This window comes from Melanotaenia boesemani, chromosome 3 (genome assembly GCF_017639745.1).
Source record: "Melanotaenia boesemani isolate fMelBoe1 chromosome 3, fMelBoe1.pri, whole genome shotgun sequence".
Lineage (NCBI taxonomy): Eukaryota > Metazoa > Chordata > Actinopteri > Atheriniformes > Melanotaeniidae > Melanotaenia > Melanotaenia boesemani.
In genome coordinates this window covers 20,959,794-20,981,939 of record NC_055684.1, presented here as the reverse complement: position 1 = coordinate 20,981,939, position 22,146 = coordinate 20,959,794, and the positions used below count along the sequence as shown (strand labels likewise).

Here is a 22,146-nt window from a genome sequence, read left to right as displayed (position 1 = left end):
AGTAGTGACAGAGGGACACTGAGGCGGCAGGCTGTCTTTGGCGCAGTGTGAAAGCCGAGATTAGAGACGTGGTCAGTGTGTGACATGAGCGCACAGGCTGGAGGTCTCACAGGTTAAGATGGAAACCGGTCACAGCTGATCTGTTGGCAATTTTCTCTTACGTGACCCATTTAGTGTAACATAGTAATCTATCTATGCAGCTTCATGATTGTGCAGCAGCTCTGTAATGATCTGTACAGGAAGACAAAAGGAGGGACCTTGCATTAGTCCACCTCACAAAAGAACAAGGCAAAATACTTTTTATTCCTGTTTGGACATGAGATCTTTTGTCATTTCTAGCTAGAACACTAGAAAACTAGCAAAGACAAGAGGTTGAACTGGTTACTGCCTCGATATGTCCATTATCCATTAAATCAGATTCCATAGCTGAATATGATTAAATGCTTCTACTATCTTTTAACATGAAGAAAGGAAGGATTAGTTAACAATGTGATTTTATAGTTAGTTACTGTACATATACTATAGCGTTTCTCAGTTCTTTTCCTTGTCTATATATCCAAAAGCTAAAAAAAAAAAAACAAACAAAGCAAAATATGCATCTCATTACTTTTATTCCAGTCATTTTCTACATGGCCCTTCCAGGAATTACAGGAACATTTGTCCATATGCTCTCTGTCCCTGCCTTTTACTGTTTAATGTTCCCTCACATAAACGTTGTTTCGCTCCTGGGTGTTTTATGGTCTGCCCTCAGCCTCTCCCCCCTCACACCCTGCCCTTCTCATTAGACCACTGGATCAGATCGGTACTGCCATCAGCAGCCCCCTGCAGAATGAATCCTCATCCTTCTTAAAAATTATGGTATATATTACCACAGAAAAAAACAAAAATTTCACAGCTCGTGTTTATTTACTGTACCTAAAAGTTAATAGGTTCAGAGTATACTCTTCTTCTACAACTATTTTTCTATATTTTGTTATTTTTATTTTTTTTTCTTTCTTCCCTCCATCACAGATTTTGCTGTTTGCTGTGGCATAATCTCTTAGGGTTCAACAGTGTTGTGCCCCTTTGATGGTATGAGGTACATTTTTACAGCTGCCCGCCTGCCCTCTTTTGTGTGAGGTGTTCCCTTTGACCTGGATTTGAGACTCAGTGCACCAGCAGAAACATGTTCATAGGGGGATAAAGAGTCATTTGGTGTTGACTGTGATCTGCAGCCAAACCTCAGCTGGTGGTCACACATGAGGCTTTGTGGAGTCTGTCATTCTTGAATATTCTAGTAACACATGTAGATGTTATTTTGAGGTGGTGAGCGCTCGGCCCCACAGAGGTTGCACCATTCAGTGTTTTACAGATAGCCATTGGCGGTTATGTGCATACACACACACACACACAACACAAAACAGCATGACCGCAGAGTGACTGGTTCATCCACGGCCGGTCTGGGAGGCTGATGTTCGCTGGCCTCTCCTCTTGCTGTCTGTTTAATAATTCAGCACACCTGAACAGAAACACATTTGCCCTATCAGCTCCTGTTTGGCCAGCCGAGCGTGGAGATGGCGTTACAAGCTCTCGTTCAGCCTCCCCTCGGTCGTTAGCCCGCTCCCCCTCTCATCCGACCATGCTCGCTCTTCTCTACGCCTCTTATTTCTGCCAGTAATGAAAGTAATGAAACAGAAAGTGTGCATCTTTATTTTCACTGCTCAGGTAGAGAAACAAAACAAAGTGCATTTTATATCATTTGTTACTTTGATGTAATATCAACTTGATACTCGCATACTTTAATTCCGCTGATCTGCATAATAAATTTAAACATCAAGCAATCTCACTCATCTTATGTTCAGTGATGTGATCCCACATTAACATTAGAACTCAATTTGTTATAATAGAACTGGTTTAATAAATTCTGTTTTCTAAATAAACTTAATTTCTAAACTAATACAAATTGATTTTGATTCCAATAGAAATTGTATTAGGTGATAAATGGACCCAATCCTGTGTCAAGAGAGAATCAAGGGTCAATATATTATTGCCAAGTCAACACAGTTGAACTGAAGATGCACAAAGAAACCACCAATTTAGGAAAAAGCATAAAAATCTGTTACATTGTTACTATGTTTCTCAATCTAGGTCCTAAAATACCACCACCCTGCATGTTTTAGATGCAGTCCTACTCCAACACACCTGATTCAGAATAATGGACCTGTTCATTAAGTTCTTTGCAAGCCTGTTAATGAGCATTCACTGCAGCCAGGTGTGTTAAAGTATGGAAACATCTAAAACATGCAGTAGCAGCTGTAGCACATTTTTCAAAGATGCTTTACTGTTAAAGTACAGTGTGTATGGACTGTTGCAACCTGCACAATGTTTCAACCTTCTTATGCAAGACTCAGACTATTAAGGAAGTGAATAACTTCATAATTTGTGCTTTTCTAAAATGTCTTTTTTGTTTGTTTTTTTTTTGTCTTAATAGACTTTAGTCCTTTGTGAGAGGGGAGAAAATTGAAGACATTTACCTGAACAGAGCTGAGTCTAGCGTTGTAAATTACTGCTAGGAATCACAGCCAGTGATCTTTGATGCAGTACCCACCGCCTTATTTAATTGTTTATTACATTTATTTTTGACAGTTACATAGAACTGGTCTATGTAACAGAGCTTGTTGCAACTCAAACTTCCTGCAGTAAAGAAATGTGACAAATGAAATGATCCTCTGATGCACAAGTGATGCAGTGTTCAAAAGTACTTGACATGAGTTCAAATAAACAAACAAAAAAATAAAAGAATAAACTTTTTAAGGAGTCATATTAAAGATGATTGTGGCTTTTGTCAGTCTAAACATCTTTTCAGGTTTTCTGGGAGACTTGACTTTTGTCAACTGTAGCCCAGATTTACTGTGGTATTGTGCATATACCCTATCTCTTTCACCCTCTCTCTTTTATTCTCCTTTGCCTGTAGTTACACAAGGCTATAAAACTGGCTTGATCTTCTGTTTTAATTCTACTCTTGCTGAAACTCTAGAGAGAATTGTTGGCCTCAGGAAGAAACCATACTGGTAAGGGTTAGGACAAGATCACAGTTTACATGCCTTGTCTTTTAGGTTGTCAGGATCACAAGTTAAGAGGTTTTATATGTGCTAACTTGGGAGCCAGCTTAAGGTCACATGTTTCCCATTCATCCGTTAAATATACTTAGCTATTATCTTGTAAAAGCATACTTCAGATAAATACTCAGACTTGTTTACTGTGTTTGACTGGACTGTGGACATCAGCCCCACTTTCCAGGAAAGAGAACAACCTTGATGACACTCAAGGAGGGGCTTTTTTCTAAGAATTGAAGGATGAGGTCCAGCGACCTCTTTGTGTTTAATTATGTTACTTCCTGTGGATGTAGAGCTGGACGGAGAGGTCCAATCTGGTGAGAGGCCAGCGGTAAGTAGTCGGACAACACAAAGCAGGGAATCTGGAGTAGACGCCCCAGCAGATACATTGAACTGTTGTTTGTTAAGCGCACCTGAGCTAACAATTCATGGGCTGACTGAATGTCCCAGGAGGTCGGTGGGCAGCTGTTCCTTCCTAGTTCAATGGTGCCACACTGGCATACCTGTAGCTCTGCAGCAGTTTGTGTTCCCTTTGCTCTCGATAGCTCAGTCTCCAGGGAAATCATCACACTGCTGGCTCCCAGCCCATTAAACAGACTCTCATTCTGTGTGCATGTATGAGCATGTGTGTCTAGGAGAACAGACGCTGGTAGAGACTGCAATCCCTGTCCACAAATAAGCTAATGATACAACAATTGAATTAAAATAGAAAAAGGAGACTTTCAATAAGCGTTGAGCCTTTTCTCCCCACAGGGTCAATGATTCAATGAGTACACAAGTGTTCCATCTGTTTCAGCCTATCTCTCAATATAAAGTCATTACATGCATCCATTAGTTCACCAGGGTTTTGTTTTTGTGTTTATCAACCCAGCAGAGGTGCTGCATCAGGTTTCCAGTCAGTTTGAACCCTCTTAATGTTTATCTGTACATCTCATGTAACAACCAGGAGAACAACCAGACAAACATTGTTTTTCAAACCCCAGTTATTGTTGAAACTGGATTATAATTCATCACTTAGCTGTGCACTTCCATAGGCACTCATACAGCGGGCCAGTAGAGAAGGTCGGCTTGATTGTGCTCGTCTATTGTGTGGGGGAGCAGGCAGGGAAAATGACATTTTGCAGTCTGAAGAGGGTTGTTGCCTACCTCACTTTAGTCACTCTCCTGTGTTGTTAGAGCATAAACACCTTTTTGTTACTTTGATACTAGCAAGTATTTATACACCTTTTAGGGCAGATCATTTTTTTGTTTTTATTCTCCATTTTTGTAAGTTTACAGATACAATATAACATTTTTTAGAGGACAAAACACCGCTGTTGAAGCTTTCCTGACAGACTGTTCTGCAAAGATGTTATGTCTTTGTCCTTCTTTTCTTTTTTAATCTATCTAATTTTGAATTTAAAAAATAAATATATCAATAGTCCAGTGTGTTAGAAGTATGGCTGCTGTTGTTGTCAGACCCTCTAATGCTCTGATCTGTTTGGAGCTCAGACCACAAATGATTGAAAAGCCTTAAAGTTTATGTGTGTCATCTTTTTATTTTATATTCCAAAATTACATTTTATTTTTTTCTCAAAATTAATATCACCCACCTAGAAATAATTTACAAAGCTGCCTCCTCTTAAATGTCTTCTGTCAGCTGTAGTATCCTACAGTTGGTAAATGCGCTCAGGTTTTCCTTTAATAACCTACCTGTTATGTTACAAACTGACCTCAACCTGTTTTATGCAGCAGCAGCAGTTTTGGGTGAAACAACAAAGTGCTGACCGCAGGGGTACCTGTCCACCTGACTGCTATCGTATATTACACACCAAGTCCCTTGAGGACCTGCCAATGGAAACTCGGACTTTTTAATTACATCATTGCTAGTGGGTGGGACAGAAAAGAAATTTAGAGGTTGAAAAGAGGTGATATTGCTTTTCAGAGGACCAGTAAAATAATCCATGTGGTATTGCCCATTTTTAAAATGAGAAAAGTTTTTTTTTTTTTTTTTTTATGTTAATGTGGTGGTCACGTATTTGGTCGTGTTGGTCTGTCTGTATGTTAGCAACAAGTTATGGATGGATTTTTATTAAATGTTCAGGAAATCTCAGAAATGGAATAAGAAATAAATTATTAGAGTTTGGAAGTGACCCGGATAACAGCCTGGATCCAGGAACTTTTTTTAAGGGATTCTTACAATGACTTGGCAGAATCTGATTTACATAACACAAACAACAGACAGACTGTGTAAATCATTGTCTTTATCATGTAGTCGGAGATGTGATGGAGACAAATGAGGTTAGTTCTCAGCTGCTTCCTCGACCAACCCGTGTAGGACAAGTCATGGATCTTTGATTAAAGCCCAGCAAGGCTGAAGGCTGAAAGATTCCCTGCTGTGAGGATTAAGATGTTACAGGTGAAGTTGTCGGTTAAATTTCCTTATCAAGGAGGGACCATTCACACTCATATACACACAGAAAATGTGACAAAAACATTTGGTTTTTATGTGTGAATGAGTTTCAGGTTTAATTGGTATCAGAATCCTTTATATCAGAGATGAACACCAAAAACTAACCATAGTAAATTAAAAAACAAAAAATATGTGTTATCCTGTTTTTTGTCTTGTCTTAATTCCTTCTTCTGATTTGTTGGTTATTGAGAACAGCTTTTATTTATACCATACCAATTACTGTAAAGCTCAGAGCTGATTCTGGGATGGATAAGAATGAAGTTCTGTTAATTATCTAAAGGAAATTGGAGGAAAGTAGTATGTGTTTGACCTGTTTGGACTTGCTCTGTCTACGTCCCACTATGCAGCTCTTGTTCCATCTTCTGCTCTGCACAAACAATACTTTATTAATGTCTGAAAGCCTGGCTTTCCAAACATACTGTAGCATCTGACACATTAGTATTCATTTGATGTCAGCCGCTTGTCAGGATGATTCAATTAGAAGTCTGTTTTCAGAATTCAGCATCTGCTGTCACTTCCCAGCGCAAGCCTCCTTTTTGTCTTTAAAGAAATAAATAAAATCCTCCATCTTGTATACTGTCTATGTTTTAAAGTAACTAACTATTTAAGTTGCACATCTTTAGTCTGTCTTATACTTTGGAGCCAGCACTAAGGTTCAAATTTAACTTTAAGCAACAGACTTTTTTTTTTATGAACATAAAATAAACAGATATTTGAATGAAACACATCAGAATTTTATCATTACGGGAAATTTACACTGAACCAGCACTTCTCTGTGGACAAACTTTGTAATAGATGGGAAGTAAAGTTTGCAGCAGCAGAGCAAATATTAGCCAGATGCCTTTATTATTTCGGGGCAGTGCATTATTTCGGTTTTGCTGAAATAATTCAGAGTCACCAAAAGTCATTGCCGTCTTTCACTGTAAGACATTGAGACATTTACTTTTGTGGGACAAAAATCTTAATATAATGCCTCAGGCTCAATGAAGCCTTATAGTCTGATTGCAACCTTTTCCAGTATTGGACACTTAGACTTGCTCAGTAATGAGCAGCAAACCATAATTTGAGCAAATGAAACTTCAACAGCTGATATGACACAGACAAGCCTCTTACCTTTAATTCAGTAAATCAGCAAGTCCAGTTAGTTAATTAAGCATCATTAATTATATCAATTGTAACATCAGTCAGCTGTTTTTTTTCTTATTATTTTTCTAGGGTGAAAATTAAGTTAAATTAGTTTGACTTAAATTAGTTCAAATGAATACATATAGATGCAACATAATGTTAAATGGTCTCATTCGCAGCAGATGGGACATCCTGTCAGCATGTATATGAATGAAACATGCTGCTGGGATTTTATTGGCTTGAAAAGTTTTTAGATTATTTATTCGAATAAATCAAAATGCTCTTGTTTGATCAATGTTTATTTGTTTTGGGGATCAATCATTCATCTGAAAGTATATTGGTGTTATTTTAAACCTTTAAAAATCTAAAAATGTATGACTCAGCAGTCCCCTTCATAAAGTTGACCTTTCAACACCGATTCACTTGATGTGAAATCTGTAACCACGTGAGAAATTGCCCATGTGAAATCAATCTTATCTGTGATATTTGAACCTTTTTAGGATAAATTCTCATGTATATTTTACTCATATAAATCACAGCTAATGCCTAGCATCCCTCCTGTTTTTTAGGGAGCAGAAGCAGAGAGGGTTTGTGCATGTGTTGTGGTCTGTGATGATGTGTTAAGGTCTGGCTCTCACTTTCTAAAATGGGTCACAGCTGGATATGAGCATAATTACCCATCTTTGACAAAGCTGTCCTTGAGCAGGAAATGAATATTCCTCTGTTATGTGCAGGGTCATTGGATGTGTCCTTCAGATTTAATTCACGCTGTCACAGCGGTGCAGACATACATGCAATGTGACACACGGGTATACTGTACACAAACAAGTATATCATTAGCAAAAATCTTCAGGAAGGAAAACAAACCTTCTAATCATCAAAAAGATCAGAACACCATGTACGTGTTTCAGAAACTGTCCAGTAGAAATGATGCTGTAAAGAGCCGCTCTCTCCTTCTCCACTGATCTACAGCAGTAACACTGCAGCAAAACTGACCATAACAAATTCATCAGAAAAAAACTGGGCTGCTAAAGAAATCCAATAATATAGCGTTCAGCTATTGAGCAGATTGGTCCCAAGGCTGCCCTCTGTTCTCAAAGTGCTCTTCATTTTCTGGACTCAAAGGGACTGTTCTAGACATCAACTTACAGACTGCAAAGAGAGGACGACTTAAATCCAATATACTGGGTGTTTTAGAGCACCGTTGTCTGAATAACATACATTACAACTTCAAATGTATTTTAAACAACAGTAAGATAAAATACGGAAGATATCCAAGTGCACGTCTTTACCTTAAACTAAAATAAACAAAGACATTAATGCATCAACAGAAGCCAGTCCAACCCAAAGCAGCTTATTAAAAATCCAAACTGGGCTTTTAAAAGTAACAATCTGTCCTACAGGTTAATCTCAGGTCTGTGTGACCATCTGTGTTTTATTTCCTTATTTTGTTTTGGTTCTTTTCACTTGTATGAAAAAGACAAGACACTCAAAGCATAGGTTTAAAAAAAAAAAACAAAAGAAATACTATTGGAGTAGTAGCTGTCAAATGTAACATTATACTGCAAAGTTATCAGATAAACTTACTCATCAGTCATAAATGTTATTACTTAATCACACTGACCCATGAAGCTTGCTGTGTGAATGCTCAGGTTGGATTTTCTTCATTACAAAAACGTGTTACGTTTTCCCCCAGGCCCCCCAGCTCGGCACTTTGATGGGTGTCTATTTGCCGTGCATCCAGAACATCTTCGGAGTGATCCTCTTCCTCAGGATGACCTGGCTGGTGGGAATCGGGGGTGTCATCGGGACCTTCATCATCGTCTTCATGTGCTGTACCACTGTAAGTAATTCATCTGCTTTTATGTTAGTCTTGGTTTGCCCTTAAAATCAGAACTTTACTCACTATTGTAGAGTGGATAAATGGAGATTTGACAGCATTTACAGGAGCAGATGTCTACAATAATACACAGCAAAGATACCAAATATTTGATCCACTATTTTAAGCCTTCCAAAGAGTAGTGAAGATTCAGAAGCTGTTTTGCAGTGTACACTGTATGCTATTTTACAGTATAAGCATACATATCGAAGTAGTTATCACTTTCATTTATGTTTTCACACTAGGGAGGGAAATAAATTAGCTTTTTTTATTTAAAGGCTTAGAGTTCTAAGACTAAAGTTACTTGAGTAAACCTGAAACTCCTAGCTGCTCATTTAATCCATAAATCAGCCCTTTGTTGCTATTCAGTCATCATTTCCCAAATTTCCCTGAGGGCTCTCCGAAGGGATTAATAAAGTATTTCTATTCTATTCTATTCTATTCTATTCTATTCTATTCTATATAGTTGTTGACGGTCAAACTGGCATTAGTTTCCTCAGTAGGTGGAGTCAGACACTTTTTTACTCTTATGTTGTTACACCTGTTTGCAGCGCAGGCATACCAACACCGATGGTAGACTATAAAGTGCAAAGCCTGTGAAATTGCTTCTAACCTTTGCATACAGTATGAAATTGCTTTGTTTTTATTATTTTTCATGTATTGAACTAATAAACACGTTAATATTGATCAGACTGTATTAATTCTAATTGTCTTAAGATTTAGTTATTATCTACAACAGCATGTCAGACTGCTGTTTATTAAGGATTTTTTTAAATTTGTTGTACTATGGATAATCTATGGCAGTTAACATAATGACACCCAGCATGGTGAAGCTCGATGTTCTGTGTCCCAGTGGAAAGTCTGGGAGATTACTGAACCCACATGTGAATACAGTAAGGTTTATGTCCTAAAAGCTGCTGCTTTATATGCTTCCCCTCTGATTTGTTTTGATATAAACAAAAAGGGATATAAATGATTAACATGCTGTTAAACAACTCAGCATTTTCCAAGGTGTAAGTTTTACACCATGATCTGCAACTCTAACCAGACACCTTTTCATAATATTTCCAGATGTGGGAACTTGTTTCTAATGGAGAATCAAATGATGTGCACATATGAATAGCAACAAGGAAAAAGTTCATATTAAAAATTTGATGTTAATGTGAGACAACAGGTTAAAAAGAATAAAGAAGTTTTTACAATAATCAAAACAAAAAACACCAAACAGTTGTGCGTTCAGACGTGTATAATTCAAACCTGCATTTGCTCATTTTAATGCTTAGCTTGACCTATCTGTAAATAGTCTACATTTATTTTTAGGTATGGTTTTATTATCAATGCCTGAGATGTGCGCTGATAGTTTAGCTTAGAGTAACATTAAGTTAGTGATTCAAGACAGCAAATCATGATGTAACTGTAACTGCACAAACATGACATTCATAATGAAGATCATCTTTTAAGACTCTGCACCACACTGGGTTGCAGAAAGAACATGCCAGGTGAGACATGTTCTGTAAAATGTATGTAAAAATAATAGAATGGATGATGACAAGCTATGATTTTCTATGGTTTCCATTAATGTTGGTGCCAAAGAGCTTTGGTGATGTGTCTCAGTGACTTTGGACTGACACCCTGAAGTGGCCTTGAGACTTGAATTACAACCGACACTGTCCCACAGGATCGACAGCGCTGCTGTCAGTTATCAATGTGACTGATACAAAGTGATTGTGTTTGACTTGTTTGATCCATCTCATTGTCAAGGAGCATATATCTGTGCCTCTTTGCTTAAAGCCCAACATCTTTTCTGCTCCGCTGAGGAGGATGCTGACTTATTTCACTAAGTGTCTTCCTGATATAAACATGACAATGTCCAGTGTTAGAGCTTGATGCTGGGCATCAGAACACATTATAGACATATCCCGTTTGAAACTGAACTTTTTTTTGTTGATAATTCAAAGCTTTTTTTATTTTTTGCATGTGGACGTTTAATTCAGACTGTTAGAACTGTGTATGTATTTCTGTCTGATTTTCGGTGTGCATTGTGGCAGGTCTTTGGTATGTTGGTTGGTATGTCTGTGTGTTTGTGCAACCTAGATTCTCCTCTAGCATCGAGTGTATTTATAGAACATCCCCCTCAAATCCCAGCCATGGCAAAGTTGCATGCACAGACGCACATTTCCAAATCATGTTTCTATGTGACTGTAGGAAGAGAGATTAGAGATGGCAAGTAGAGAGAATCCTGAATGTATTGCACAGCTTTCGTATGTAAGTTTTGTGCAGATTTGTGCATTGATATAATATGTTACTACATGTTTGAGGAAACTATGATCACCATTATCTCTAAAGTATAGACCATGACAATAAAATTGTCAAAAATGTTCAACTGCCATCACCATCTTAATAATAGAAGGCACTCAAATTTTTCGAATTACCCATTTTATTTCCCAAAAGAGAATAGATTTGATGACGCTCGAGAAAAAAAAAAAAAGAAAAAAGCATGGCTTTCATTTAACGCTAAAAATAGGGTGAAAGAAAAAAAAAAGGCAAAAAGATCAAAGCTGGTTCAGACTCAGCTTGACAGGAAGCCAGCAAACACTCTTCTACGCTCCATTTCCTATGCTCATACACACATTAGCACTAAAATTTCCTCCCATGTACCAAACAGAGTATGTTTAAACTCTCAAACACATACTCCTTCTCCTCGGTCTCCAATCCACACATTTCTTATCAGTCACACAGAGCTCATAGCACAGCCCCAGGGCGATAAGCCCAAGCATGAACGGTGTGTGAGAAACCCCCACCTCTCTCCTCCTGAGCTCTTTACATAACACATAACCATCCAGACCTCCAGGGGGTTGCCAGCAACCCAACTGAGGAGTGATGGTGTATGTGTGTGTGCACGCATACATGTACGCAGCCATCCCCACCTGAGTGAAAGCCGCAGGACTTGTGTAGAGAAATTGCAGCTGCTGTACAGCTTGATAATATACAGCATGATCCCATGATTTATTCACATGATGGGATATCTCTCACAGTGCGCTTTTCATCAGATGCTTAATCACAGCTGTACATATATATCTACTGTGGAATACTTGTGTTGTTTTTTTACTGTTATTTTATCATCACACAACCCATTGGTAGTGTAACAAGCTGCAGCAATGTGGAAGATTATGGGAATCTTTATTATATGAAGGATGTGCTTCTGTGTGGAGCTACTCTGACACTTAAACCATTAACCATAAAATTATACACTCAACCAACCTTTTTAACAGTTTTGCCAACAGCATTCTTCAAGACGTTATATTCAAACATCTGCTGAATATAGTATTTTTAGCTCACATAATGAATGCTGTCTTGTCAGGAAGATAAAATGAGGTTTAATATTCTCGATGGAAACTCATCTGTTGTTTGGCCTTCCTTATTACGCCCAGGTCTTGAATCTTAATGCTGCGAGGGTAAAGGATGTCTGCCCTCTTTTGTGTCTCATTTAAATGCTAAAGATGCTGTTCTTCCTTCATCTCTTTCGTTTCTTCCCCTCATCTAATTTGCTTCCTCAATTTCTCCAAGGCTTTTTTATTATTATTATTATTATTATTATTATTATTATTATTTCTCTGTCTCATTATTCCCCCTCTCGTCTTCCGTCCTTTCTGTTTCTTAAATTTCTCTCCTGTTTTGTTTTTTGTTTTTTTTCAACAATCAACTTTTAGTTTGACACCTCACTATCACACAACTGCATCTCAGTCCACTTATGATGAGCTTCACTCCCCCAATATCAGTCTGAAAGTAAAAATCACTTGCATCCCCTTCATTTGACACGTTTGCCTTCCTTGGTGCACCATCCACAGGGATTTCAAGTGATAAACAGCTTGCTGAAAATAGACGACTACTGTACAGCTGCATTTGGATTGATGAAGTTGTGCTTGACACAGCTATTCTGCATTTGTGTAATGAAGCATTAGAATGAACTACGCTCTCAGGGCAACATAAAATCCCCATTCCTGTCGAAACTAATTTCTGCTCAGCTCTGAGGTCAACTAAAGGGCACATCAGAGTTTGCTTTGTAGCTTTGGGACCAAAACAGAAAGAAAATGTCCTTTGCAGTCAGAGTCGGGGTATTGGCCAGCAGACGTCTGTTAAAAATGTTAAATTCCATATAGATTCCTTAGACTGGTCTGTGACCATAGTTTACTTAACAATCATTTAAGCTTTGCTCCCATTCAGACAGCCTTTAAAGGAAAAGGCCTCTTTTGTCTGATATGTAAGCTGTGTACTGTTGTACCTCATGTGGATGAGCCAGATGGCAGGGCAGCATAATCTGACGTTGTCTGCTGGCATGCTCAGAGGCCAGAGGGCCTGCGGGTACATGCTAGTTTGGAGGTACTGACTCCAGGTTTAGAGAAACATGGCATTAGCAAACTAAAATATAACATGTACTTCATCACACAGACTCTTAAAAACCATCACAGTTTTAGTATGCCTCATGTCACCTTAAAGTAGGACAGTAAAACAGGCCACAGGTTCTTGGTCTGAGGGGAAAAAAAAAGATGCTGCCATGGCTGCTACAGCAGAAAGACTTTTGGTGCGGATCTGCCAAAAGGCTGCTGACTCAGACATGAGGTGGTTGGGAGAGGTAATTTTGCCCTTTGGCCACCAGCTACTTGAACTTTATTAACATCACGGACTGAGCCCAGACCCAAAAGTGAAATTATTTAGCTGCTTGGAGGCAAAGATTCTGAATTAAAGATGTTAGTTGGTCCTATCTGGACCTAGTTGTTGTCCAGACAAAAATCTTTTGTTGATTCACCTTGCAAACTACTCATCAACTCAAATATTGATTTTTTTTCCTGCCCATTAAGAATCTTTGTTCTTCCACAGCACACAGCATTTGTCAATGAAAATACATATAACTCTTAATATTCCTACCTTTTTTTTCTCAAAAGATCAGGTCCTTTATATTTTCATAAAAGTGGACAAAAGCAGCATTGGATTTTTAGCCTGTCACCTCTCAGATTGACAGCTGAAGTCACAACTGTCACTTCCAAGTTTATGGGCTGTTAGCTGACTGCGTAGCTAATTACAAACAGCCCCAGTACATAAAATGCCTGTGAAAAGGTCTTAATTATTAAGTTGATTGTTGCACAAATTGTATTTAGTTAAAAATCTGCAAATGAAGCTCCAAGTGTCAGGAAAGCGGTAAGCAACATCACTGCTGAAGACACTGAAACAAAGGAGCAGCTCTGGTTTTGTTCTGCAGACAACTAATGAGTCTGAGTAAAATGTAAAGTGTGAGGAAAAAGAGTAAGATCAGAATGTTGTTTTGTCCCTGAGATTTTGTTTGAAGGCTAATTGTACAAATACAGGAAACAGTTTAATGTCTGACAATTCACTGAAGAGTCATAACATCAAAACCACTGAAATAAGAAGTGAGTATCGCTGAATATCTAGTTATAATTCTGTTCCAAACAGTTATGTTTAAATACATATACATATACATATACATATACATATACATATAAACAAAATACACCTGTCTGGAAGCAGGATATAGAGAGAAAATCAACTCAACCTTGTAAACCATTTTGTGTGTAACTTTGGGTACTTTGCAAATGTGTGTTTAAAGGCACAGGCAAATATTTAGAAATTACACACTCAAAATAAATCCACACCTGCACAAAATACAATAATCTCAAACGATAATATTATATTATATTGTATTATTAATAATATTATTATCCAAACACTTTTTATACCTTCAACTTCACAAATAAAATTACAAATGTGCATACCCAAAGTTACGCTTGAAATGGTTTTTGCAGTTTACAAATCATGTATTACACGTACAAGTAGCAGAGTCACACACAAATTAGTTTACACACACACACACACACAGTGATATTGAGCTGATTTTCTCTCCATAGCAAAACTCCTTTACTGCAGTTGTGCAGCAAAAACTACCCAGGAACAGTTGGGAAACACAACAAAGCCTGAGTCTTCTTGAACTGATCTCTAAACTCATCAAATCCTCATTCAGTTGAGTATCTGGGTTATACACCATAACATGCTCAATCCAAACTGGCCCCAAAGTAAAACCCAAAAGATATACAGCCAATCTGCTACCACACGACACAGGCTCTATGTTAACTTTAACTGACCTGAGCTTCCTGATAACATGGAAACCTCAAGGGTTCACTGTTTTAGAGTAGAGGTGTATACTTAAAAAGAATTGCTGCTTCAGCCACAATTGCTTTTATTTTAGATAAACACAGTTTGATCACCTATTTATACATTTGCTTTACTTTTTCTTATTCTTTTTTTCTTCTCTTATTTTTAGGTTTTCTGTGGCACTGCCATTTGTATGAATGCAAATGGCTAATTTTCAACAATTAAAGCAAGTTTAATTAAAAGCAGGCAAACAGAATGAGAAAAGAGCAATAATGTCCAGAGGTTTTAGTTTTAAAAGTAAGAAAAAAAGAGAAATAATTATTATTACATCGCAGAGTTCATCTTAAAATTTATGGGGAGAAGAATTTATGAACCGTCACATTGCCTTTTTACTTTAGCATTACTGAAATATATGGAATTCATCATCAAGGTTTTCCACTATACAATGTATTAATCCTGTTAGACTCTTCTGCTGGCATAAATCATTCAGTCCGTTGCTGGCTTTTCTGTTCAGTTACATGGTGATTCAGTGATTGAGTATGCAGCTGGCTACCTCTGCATGGCTGCTGCCCACATCAGATAAAACACTTAAACAATTACTGTCTTATCTGCTGTGGTGGGAGAAGAGCTTGTGGCCTCATTATGACCAGATTAGACAGAGAAACAGATACTCGCTCACTCTTCGGTCCTGATCATCAGCCCACCAGGCCCTCAGGTGACACTAACCACATTATAGTCTTCACTGAGACAGACGTAATGACAGTCAAATGTAGCCAGCGGTGGATGGAAATTGACTAACTTTATTTTATTGTAGTTAACAGCTGAACAACGATAATGAGGGAAAACAGAAAATAAAAACATTAATGTAATCTTTATGTTTCTGTTTAAATAAAGTAAATGAAGACCATTAACATGTGGAATTGTAGTGGACCTTTAATACTGGATGTCATGCAGGTAGATTTTATCTTGCAGCAGTCCACATCAGTGATTACTGTGTTTTCTAAAAACTTAAATTAACTATGCAGAAGCTGAATGGACAACAATTAAAAATAATAACGTAATTATGTTTTAGTTTTAAAACAAAGACTTTAATACCACATCCATTACCAGACTATGGAATTTAAAATAAAGAAAAACAGAACAGTTACCGTGGTGAGGTAGTATTAATAGAAATATTTTTTAAAAAATGTAAAAAAAAAGAGAGCTGTTTTAGGAACAGGCACTTATTTTTCTCTCATCTCCTTCACATGCTTCGCTTTCTGTCATTGTCTTTCATATCAGACTGTAACAGGACACTCAGATACTGAACAGCGGCATCTGAAGGAATAATAAAATCTTAATGCAATCTTTGTATTGCCAAACACACCATGTCTCTCTCAGTCTCAGTCACTCTCGCAGCCTTTCACTTTATCTTTTTTTCATTTTTTTTTTTTCTTTTCATTTTTTGCCCTGTTCCTCCACTCACTGCATGCATCCCTTCCTCTGGCTTCTGCAGGGCCGTGAGAGCCTTCTGTCAGTGTTGCAGGCACTTGAGCATGCTCTTACATTTCTTATGGTGGGTCATCCCCCACTCAGTAACATACTTACATTAGAGTCGTGATTTGTTGTCTGAATGTACTCCGACAGCTGTTGAAAAGCCCTGAGGTGGTGTTGTTTATCCAATCAAAAAGCAGGAAGCATTAGCTTTTAGCATAGCTGTAATCTATCATTCCCAAATAAACTTTATGCCTCATTTATCTTCCTTGTGAATGTATAAATCTAGCTATGTGATTAGATAAAGTGAGGTGATTGTTAAGAAAGGGAGGACATAACATTTAGGTTGTGGCAAACAATTTTTTGCAATGACTTGGCCCATACAGTAGGAAATACATTATTCCACTTTTGTGACCCTCAAAGAAATATCTCATCAGCTATCAGATAGATGGTAATGATATGTAGACAGTAATGATAGCCAGAGGATTAAACCTAATGACTTTAGTAATCCAATGACTGTTTTTCCTGCACAAAAAGTTTATTGTGGGTGCCATTCAACAATGTTGTCAGACTAACAGGAATGTGCCTCTTTCATTTACAGTCTTATTTTACTATTTAACATATTTAAGTCTTACTTGTTGCCATTATGTGTGTATGCATAAATGTGTGACTTACTGTACATACATGTTTTTGATAGGTAAATACATGTATGTATATTCTGAAAATCACACATAATAAAAGCCTACCTCTACTGAAATACGTACATGCATGAGTAAACAGACATTTTCGTATCAGAGTTAGTTATCTATTTCCTTGAGTAATTGATGAACTTGCAGAGGTACTTTCTTCTATGCTGTATATTTCCTGAATGGTTCCTATAATTTCCCTGTTCATTTTGTATGCACACCATGATTGATTCTGCAAAGAAACCCAAAAAGAGATTCTTGAAGAAAGTGAGGAAAATAAAGAGAAAGTAGCGACAGAGGAAGAGACAAGACAAGAGTCAACGTCCAACGGACTTTTACTGACTGGAGAGAGCTCAGAAAAGAGACAGGATGCACGACAGATGCTGAGTTAGCCTTCATTAGGGGGCACCAAATTGAAAAAAAATTCAGTTGTGGGGTTTTAATTTAATTTAACATCAGGTGTTAAACATCAAGTTTTAATTATTTACTTTTCATTTCTATTCATTTAAATCTCAGTTATCTAAATCTCAAATAAATTTCCAAGAAACTGTCATTACTTCTCATTACTAAAAGCATCCAATAAAAAAGGCGAAAATTTGTCTTTCCATTTTCTTACTGTTGGATAGCTAACCATGAAATTTGGCTGACATGCTCTGCTGAAGTAACATTTAGTAGCTGCCATCTTTTTAACTATTCCATGTCATCATCATCAAGTCAAACATTTAATTTGTCCATTACTCTGGTTTATGAGCAAACATTTTCATGGTTAATTCAGTTTCCATCAACTTCAGCTACATTCTGAACTTCGTGATAATAATTAAATGTTAAAGTGAGAGTCAGGCTTGCTGTTTCCAATATTTGGGCAGATGTGATTAAAAACTGTACCTGCTGGCATGTCAGCATTCATTTTCATCATGAGTGTGTTAGTTTGCTGACATTAACATTTAGCTCAAAGCACTGCTGCACCTACATAGTGAGTCACAGAGCTGCTAGCAGAGGTGCAAACGCCCAGTCGAGTTTGTTAGTTGCATCTAGTTAATGAACTTTGTAACATCTGCTCATGAAAAGCATCCAGGCTTTAGTTTTTAGTTTATGAGCGAAAACTCTGAATGCAACTTTTAGCCTTTTAAAAGCAGAGAAGATGAAAAAGCCAGCAATCAACACCTCTTACTCAGAATATACAGAATCTGATAAGTAAGATCTAATTTTTCTTCCCTCCTTCTCCCTGTAGACCATGCTGACTGCCATCTCAATGAGTGCCATCGCTACCAATGGAGTGGTGCCAGGTGGGTGAGCAGACGCTGGCGCAACACAGTCATCTCGGTTTGAAGCTGTCCGCTTCTAAATTTCTCTTTTCACTGACTGCCTTTGGCACATTACTCTCAGCGCAGCTTGATATCTGCACAAACATTAAGAGCTTTAGTGTGCAGCCTTGTGCATTTTAACTTCATCATCAGACATTATTTACACAAAAATAAACCATCAGCCAAATGCCCGCCATAAAAATCTGAATCTGCATGTTTGTATCTGTATGAAGACACATTAATGTACAGTGCAGTGTAGCTACATTTCGTAATGTGGGGGTTATACTGTAATGATGGCCTGTGTCTTACCAGTTGGTGTTCATGCCACAGGGGTCACAGCAAATTACAGGCCTGCAGAGGAGCACAGATCTGTATGCCAATTATATCTGTCTGCCTTATAAATGGTAAAATACTTTATGCTGCTACAAAGTGCTGATTAAGATCTATTTATTTATGCCTAATTAATTAGTTTGCACATGGTTCAACACAAATACAAAAGCTTTGTGTCGAGATGCAATGGTGTCTATTACAAAACCAGTAAAGCCAAACTTACAACTGGTGCAAAGCAGTTTGACACTGTTGAAAAAAATCCTAGAGCTATTAAAACAGTCATGACTGATTAGGATTAATCACATTTAAAATTTATTTGTATGACTCATGCAGTTCAATAACTTTCAAACATTTGCTTTGTTGTCTAGTAACATGACAGTTTGTCATTAAACCTGACATAGGGTGAAAAGTGGCAGTAATAATTATTTTGTGCGCATCCAAACAGGTGGCACATAAATGTGAAACTTTAATAATGAGCAGAGATGTTTGAAGTCCTTCGGGTTATTGCTTTAGACAGATGAAATTATGTTCATACCAACATAAAGATTATCCAAATATGACACATTTGACTTGTGTTTGTGTGCAGCTGGGGGCTCGTACTACATGATATCCCGTTCGCTGGGCCCTGAGTTTGGGGGAGCAGTGGGGATCTGTTTCTACTTGGGAACCACCTTTGCTGGAGCCATGTACATCCTGGGAGCCATTGAGCTGCTCCTGGTAAGAAACATCCTTAGTTTTTGTTTGTGTGTCAACCCCTCTTTTATTCTTTTATGGTCATCATCGGGCATTGTCTGTATCAGGTGTTTTATTTTTGTGCCATTGACAGAGTTAACAGACAGCTGGCATCACATTAACCCTCTGATGGATGAGTTTACAAAAAAAACAGTGCCACATTTTTCACATACAATATTTTACAACTAAAGATATGTAGTGATGCTTTTCTTTATTTTTAAACTTATTTGACTTTAGTTGTTTTCCTTTATCTTTTCTATAAAATATTTATGAAATAATATTCCGCCATATTTATTTAGAACAAATATTTTCCTTTAATATATATAAAATATAGCTATATAATTTTCTTTTCCCGTTTATCACTGAGGTGAGGTGATAAACTGTTATTTACAGTGTGTGTGTGTGCATATATATATATATATATATATAGATATATTAGTGCTGGGCAACGATAAAAATTTTTAATCGCAATTAATTGCACGACATGCATTGTTACGTGCAAAATGTCTCTTTCCTTTAAAAGAAGGCATACGGCTATACAAAGAAAATACAGTAAATTTTGGTTTACAAACACAACATCAGGGGTCTCCAACCTGCGACTCTGGAGCTGCAAGTGTCTCTCTGGACCTTCCACAATGCCTCTAAATACGTGGCTAAAATATTTTTTTAAATCTATCTTTCTTGTCATTAGGTTGAAAACCAGGGACTTTTTTTTTGTTTGCTTTACATAATTTTCCACAAATATCTACATCCCTTATAAGGAAGTCTGTTTATCCTCTTTTTATAAAGGTTTTATGTTGTTTATTTTTTTAAAACCCTAAAAATGGAAATAAAAATGTGGTTCTTCAAAAACAACAAATATCCTATGGTGGCTCTTCATTAAAATAGAAATATATATGTTAAGTTGCCTTTTTGAAAAGACTCTTAACATTTGCAGCTCTAAAGGAGTTTTATTTAGCTGGCTGAGGGAAAAATGGCTCTTTGGATTGGAAAGGCTGCAGACCCCTGCACTAAACACATAAACAGGTTTAGCAGCAGTTTTCTCTTTAAACAGCAACAGTTACATTTATAAAATCAAATATTTATGACAAAGAAGGATAAAATGCTCAGAATTTACTAACTAAAAGGTCAAAAGTCAGCAGGATGAATTTAAAGCTGTGAAGCTGCTTCCTTCTAAACACAGAAGGAACAATATGTGATGAATATCAGCATCAGGTGAACAAACAGAAAGCAGGATTAGAATCTCACAGCTTCTAGATGGCGACGAGAGAGAAATATTCACAATATGCACAATAACTTCCACCTCTGCAACCTCCGCTACCGGGAGTTAAGGGGTTAACAACTCGTTTCTTGGTGTCGCGTGAGGTCTGTAAATGTAACTATAAACATGTGTGGTATCCACAGAAAGTCCAGAATTTCAGCTAGCAGCTCAGCAAAACAATTTCTTAAAGGTCACATCTCACAGATTCCACAGCTGGAAGTTTCATCTCGCTATGACCAAGATTCACCGAACCAGAGGCAGAAGAAGGCTGATTTATACTCCCGTTTTGTGGGATTTATGTTTCACATTTTTGTGTGTCTTGCATAAATTACAACTGCATTTATTAAAAAAATAATGATAATAATAAATAAAAAAAAGTTTCTCATTGTCTTTTGGGAGCAGTTTCCCGTCCAAAAATCACGATGTTCTGCCATCTGCATGGGTTTTGACAAAGAGAAACTTCAGTTCTTCTTCTTCTTTCTTAAGTTCCAGACAGAAAATGTCTCTTCATTTTAATAAACCTGCTCTCTCCTATTACATCAGATGCACCACTGCAGCAGGGAAGGGAGATATGGACGCCATTTTTCTGTCAAAAAAAAAAAAAAAAAACTTGCGAGATTAAAAAAATTAACGGCGTTAAGCATTGCGTTAACGCACAATTAACACGTTAATGTGCCCAGCACTAATATATATATATATATGTATATATATATATATATATGCACACACACACACACATAAAACTTAAAACTATATATCAGTGAGTTGCAGTGTATTGGATGACTCATTTATGTCCAATAAAGTGGTTTATTTGTAAATATACTATCCTCACTCATAAATACACTAGAAAACAGCCTTTAAAATAGGTTTACACTGTAGTAGACACTATGCCCACTGTGGGGGGCCCGTTCCTAGAGAAATGAAACTAAAGCAAATATAAATCTGAACTAATAAGAGAACATATAAAAGCTCTCGTGACTGTAAAAAAAAAAAGAGATGTTCTTCATATGCAATGTGTATTTCTAAACACTGATGTCGTCTGTTTCTGGTTGAAAATGTGAACAGCTGCCATGTTTTTGTTTTTGTATGTTAATGTGAGTAAAGGATAAATCCTTCTCTTGTACTATCCACTTAATGACTTCCTTTTTAGTCTAATTCACCCATGATATGGTTTAACCATAACAAATTGAAAGGAAAATTAAGATTCCAGATTGGTCGGGAATTACCACTCAGCTCAGTTTCTCCTTTTCTGTGATGAACTCTGCTCTGGCAAAGCATCACGCTCACTCCAAGAAGAAGTTAGTGTCACGGCTATGAAAGCGGACATACAAGGTGGAACACAAAAGCAGACTAATACAAAGATGTGGAATAAAAAAAAACTTTATTCAGAGAAGCGAGTGCAAAGTGAGTCCACAGGAATTCCAGTCGGTAAATTCTCTCGAGGAAGAGGAGAGGTTAGTTTGTTCCAGAGGTAAACTGCAAAGGTGAACTGAATATCCTGTGACCACTTACTGTGTTCCAGAAAAGGGTCGAACAGAGGAGGGGTAAGTGAGTGATTTGCAGGCTGTGGTGAGGAATTATCCAGGAAGTTGGCAGGAAAAACAGGCAGGTAACTGAGAGCTGGTAGTGGAAGCAGCTGGTAAA

The 22,146-nt window shown here is 37.4% G+C and overlaps 1 protein-coding gene across 7 annotated transcripts in view; it reads left to right on the top strand.

The window, feature by feature from the left end:
- slc12a5a (solute carrier family 12 member 5a) overlaps nt 1-22,146 on the top strand; it is a 171,665-nt gene that overhangs the window by 133,481 nt on the left and 16,038 nt on the right. For all 7 annotated transcript variants that reach the window (XM_041981368.1, XM_041981370.1, XM_041981369.1 and 4 more), the window contains 3 exons: nt 8,369-8,515; nt 18,107-18,161; nt 19,096-19,226. In XM_041981368.1, coding sequence (XP_041837302.1) covers nt 8,369-8,515; nt 18,107-18,161; nt 19,096-19,226 — 333 coding nt within the window. The remainder of the gene's footprint in view (nt 1-8,368; nt 8,516-18,106; nt 18,162-19,095; nt 19,227-22,146) is intronic.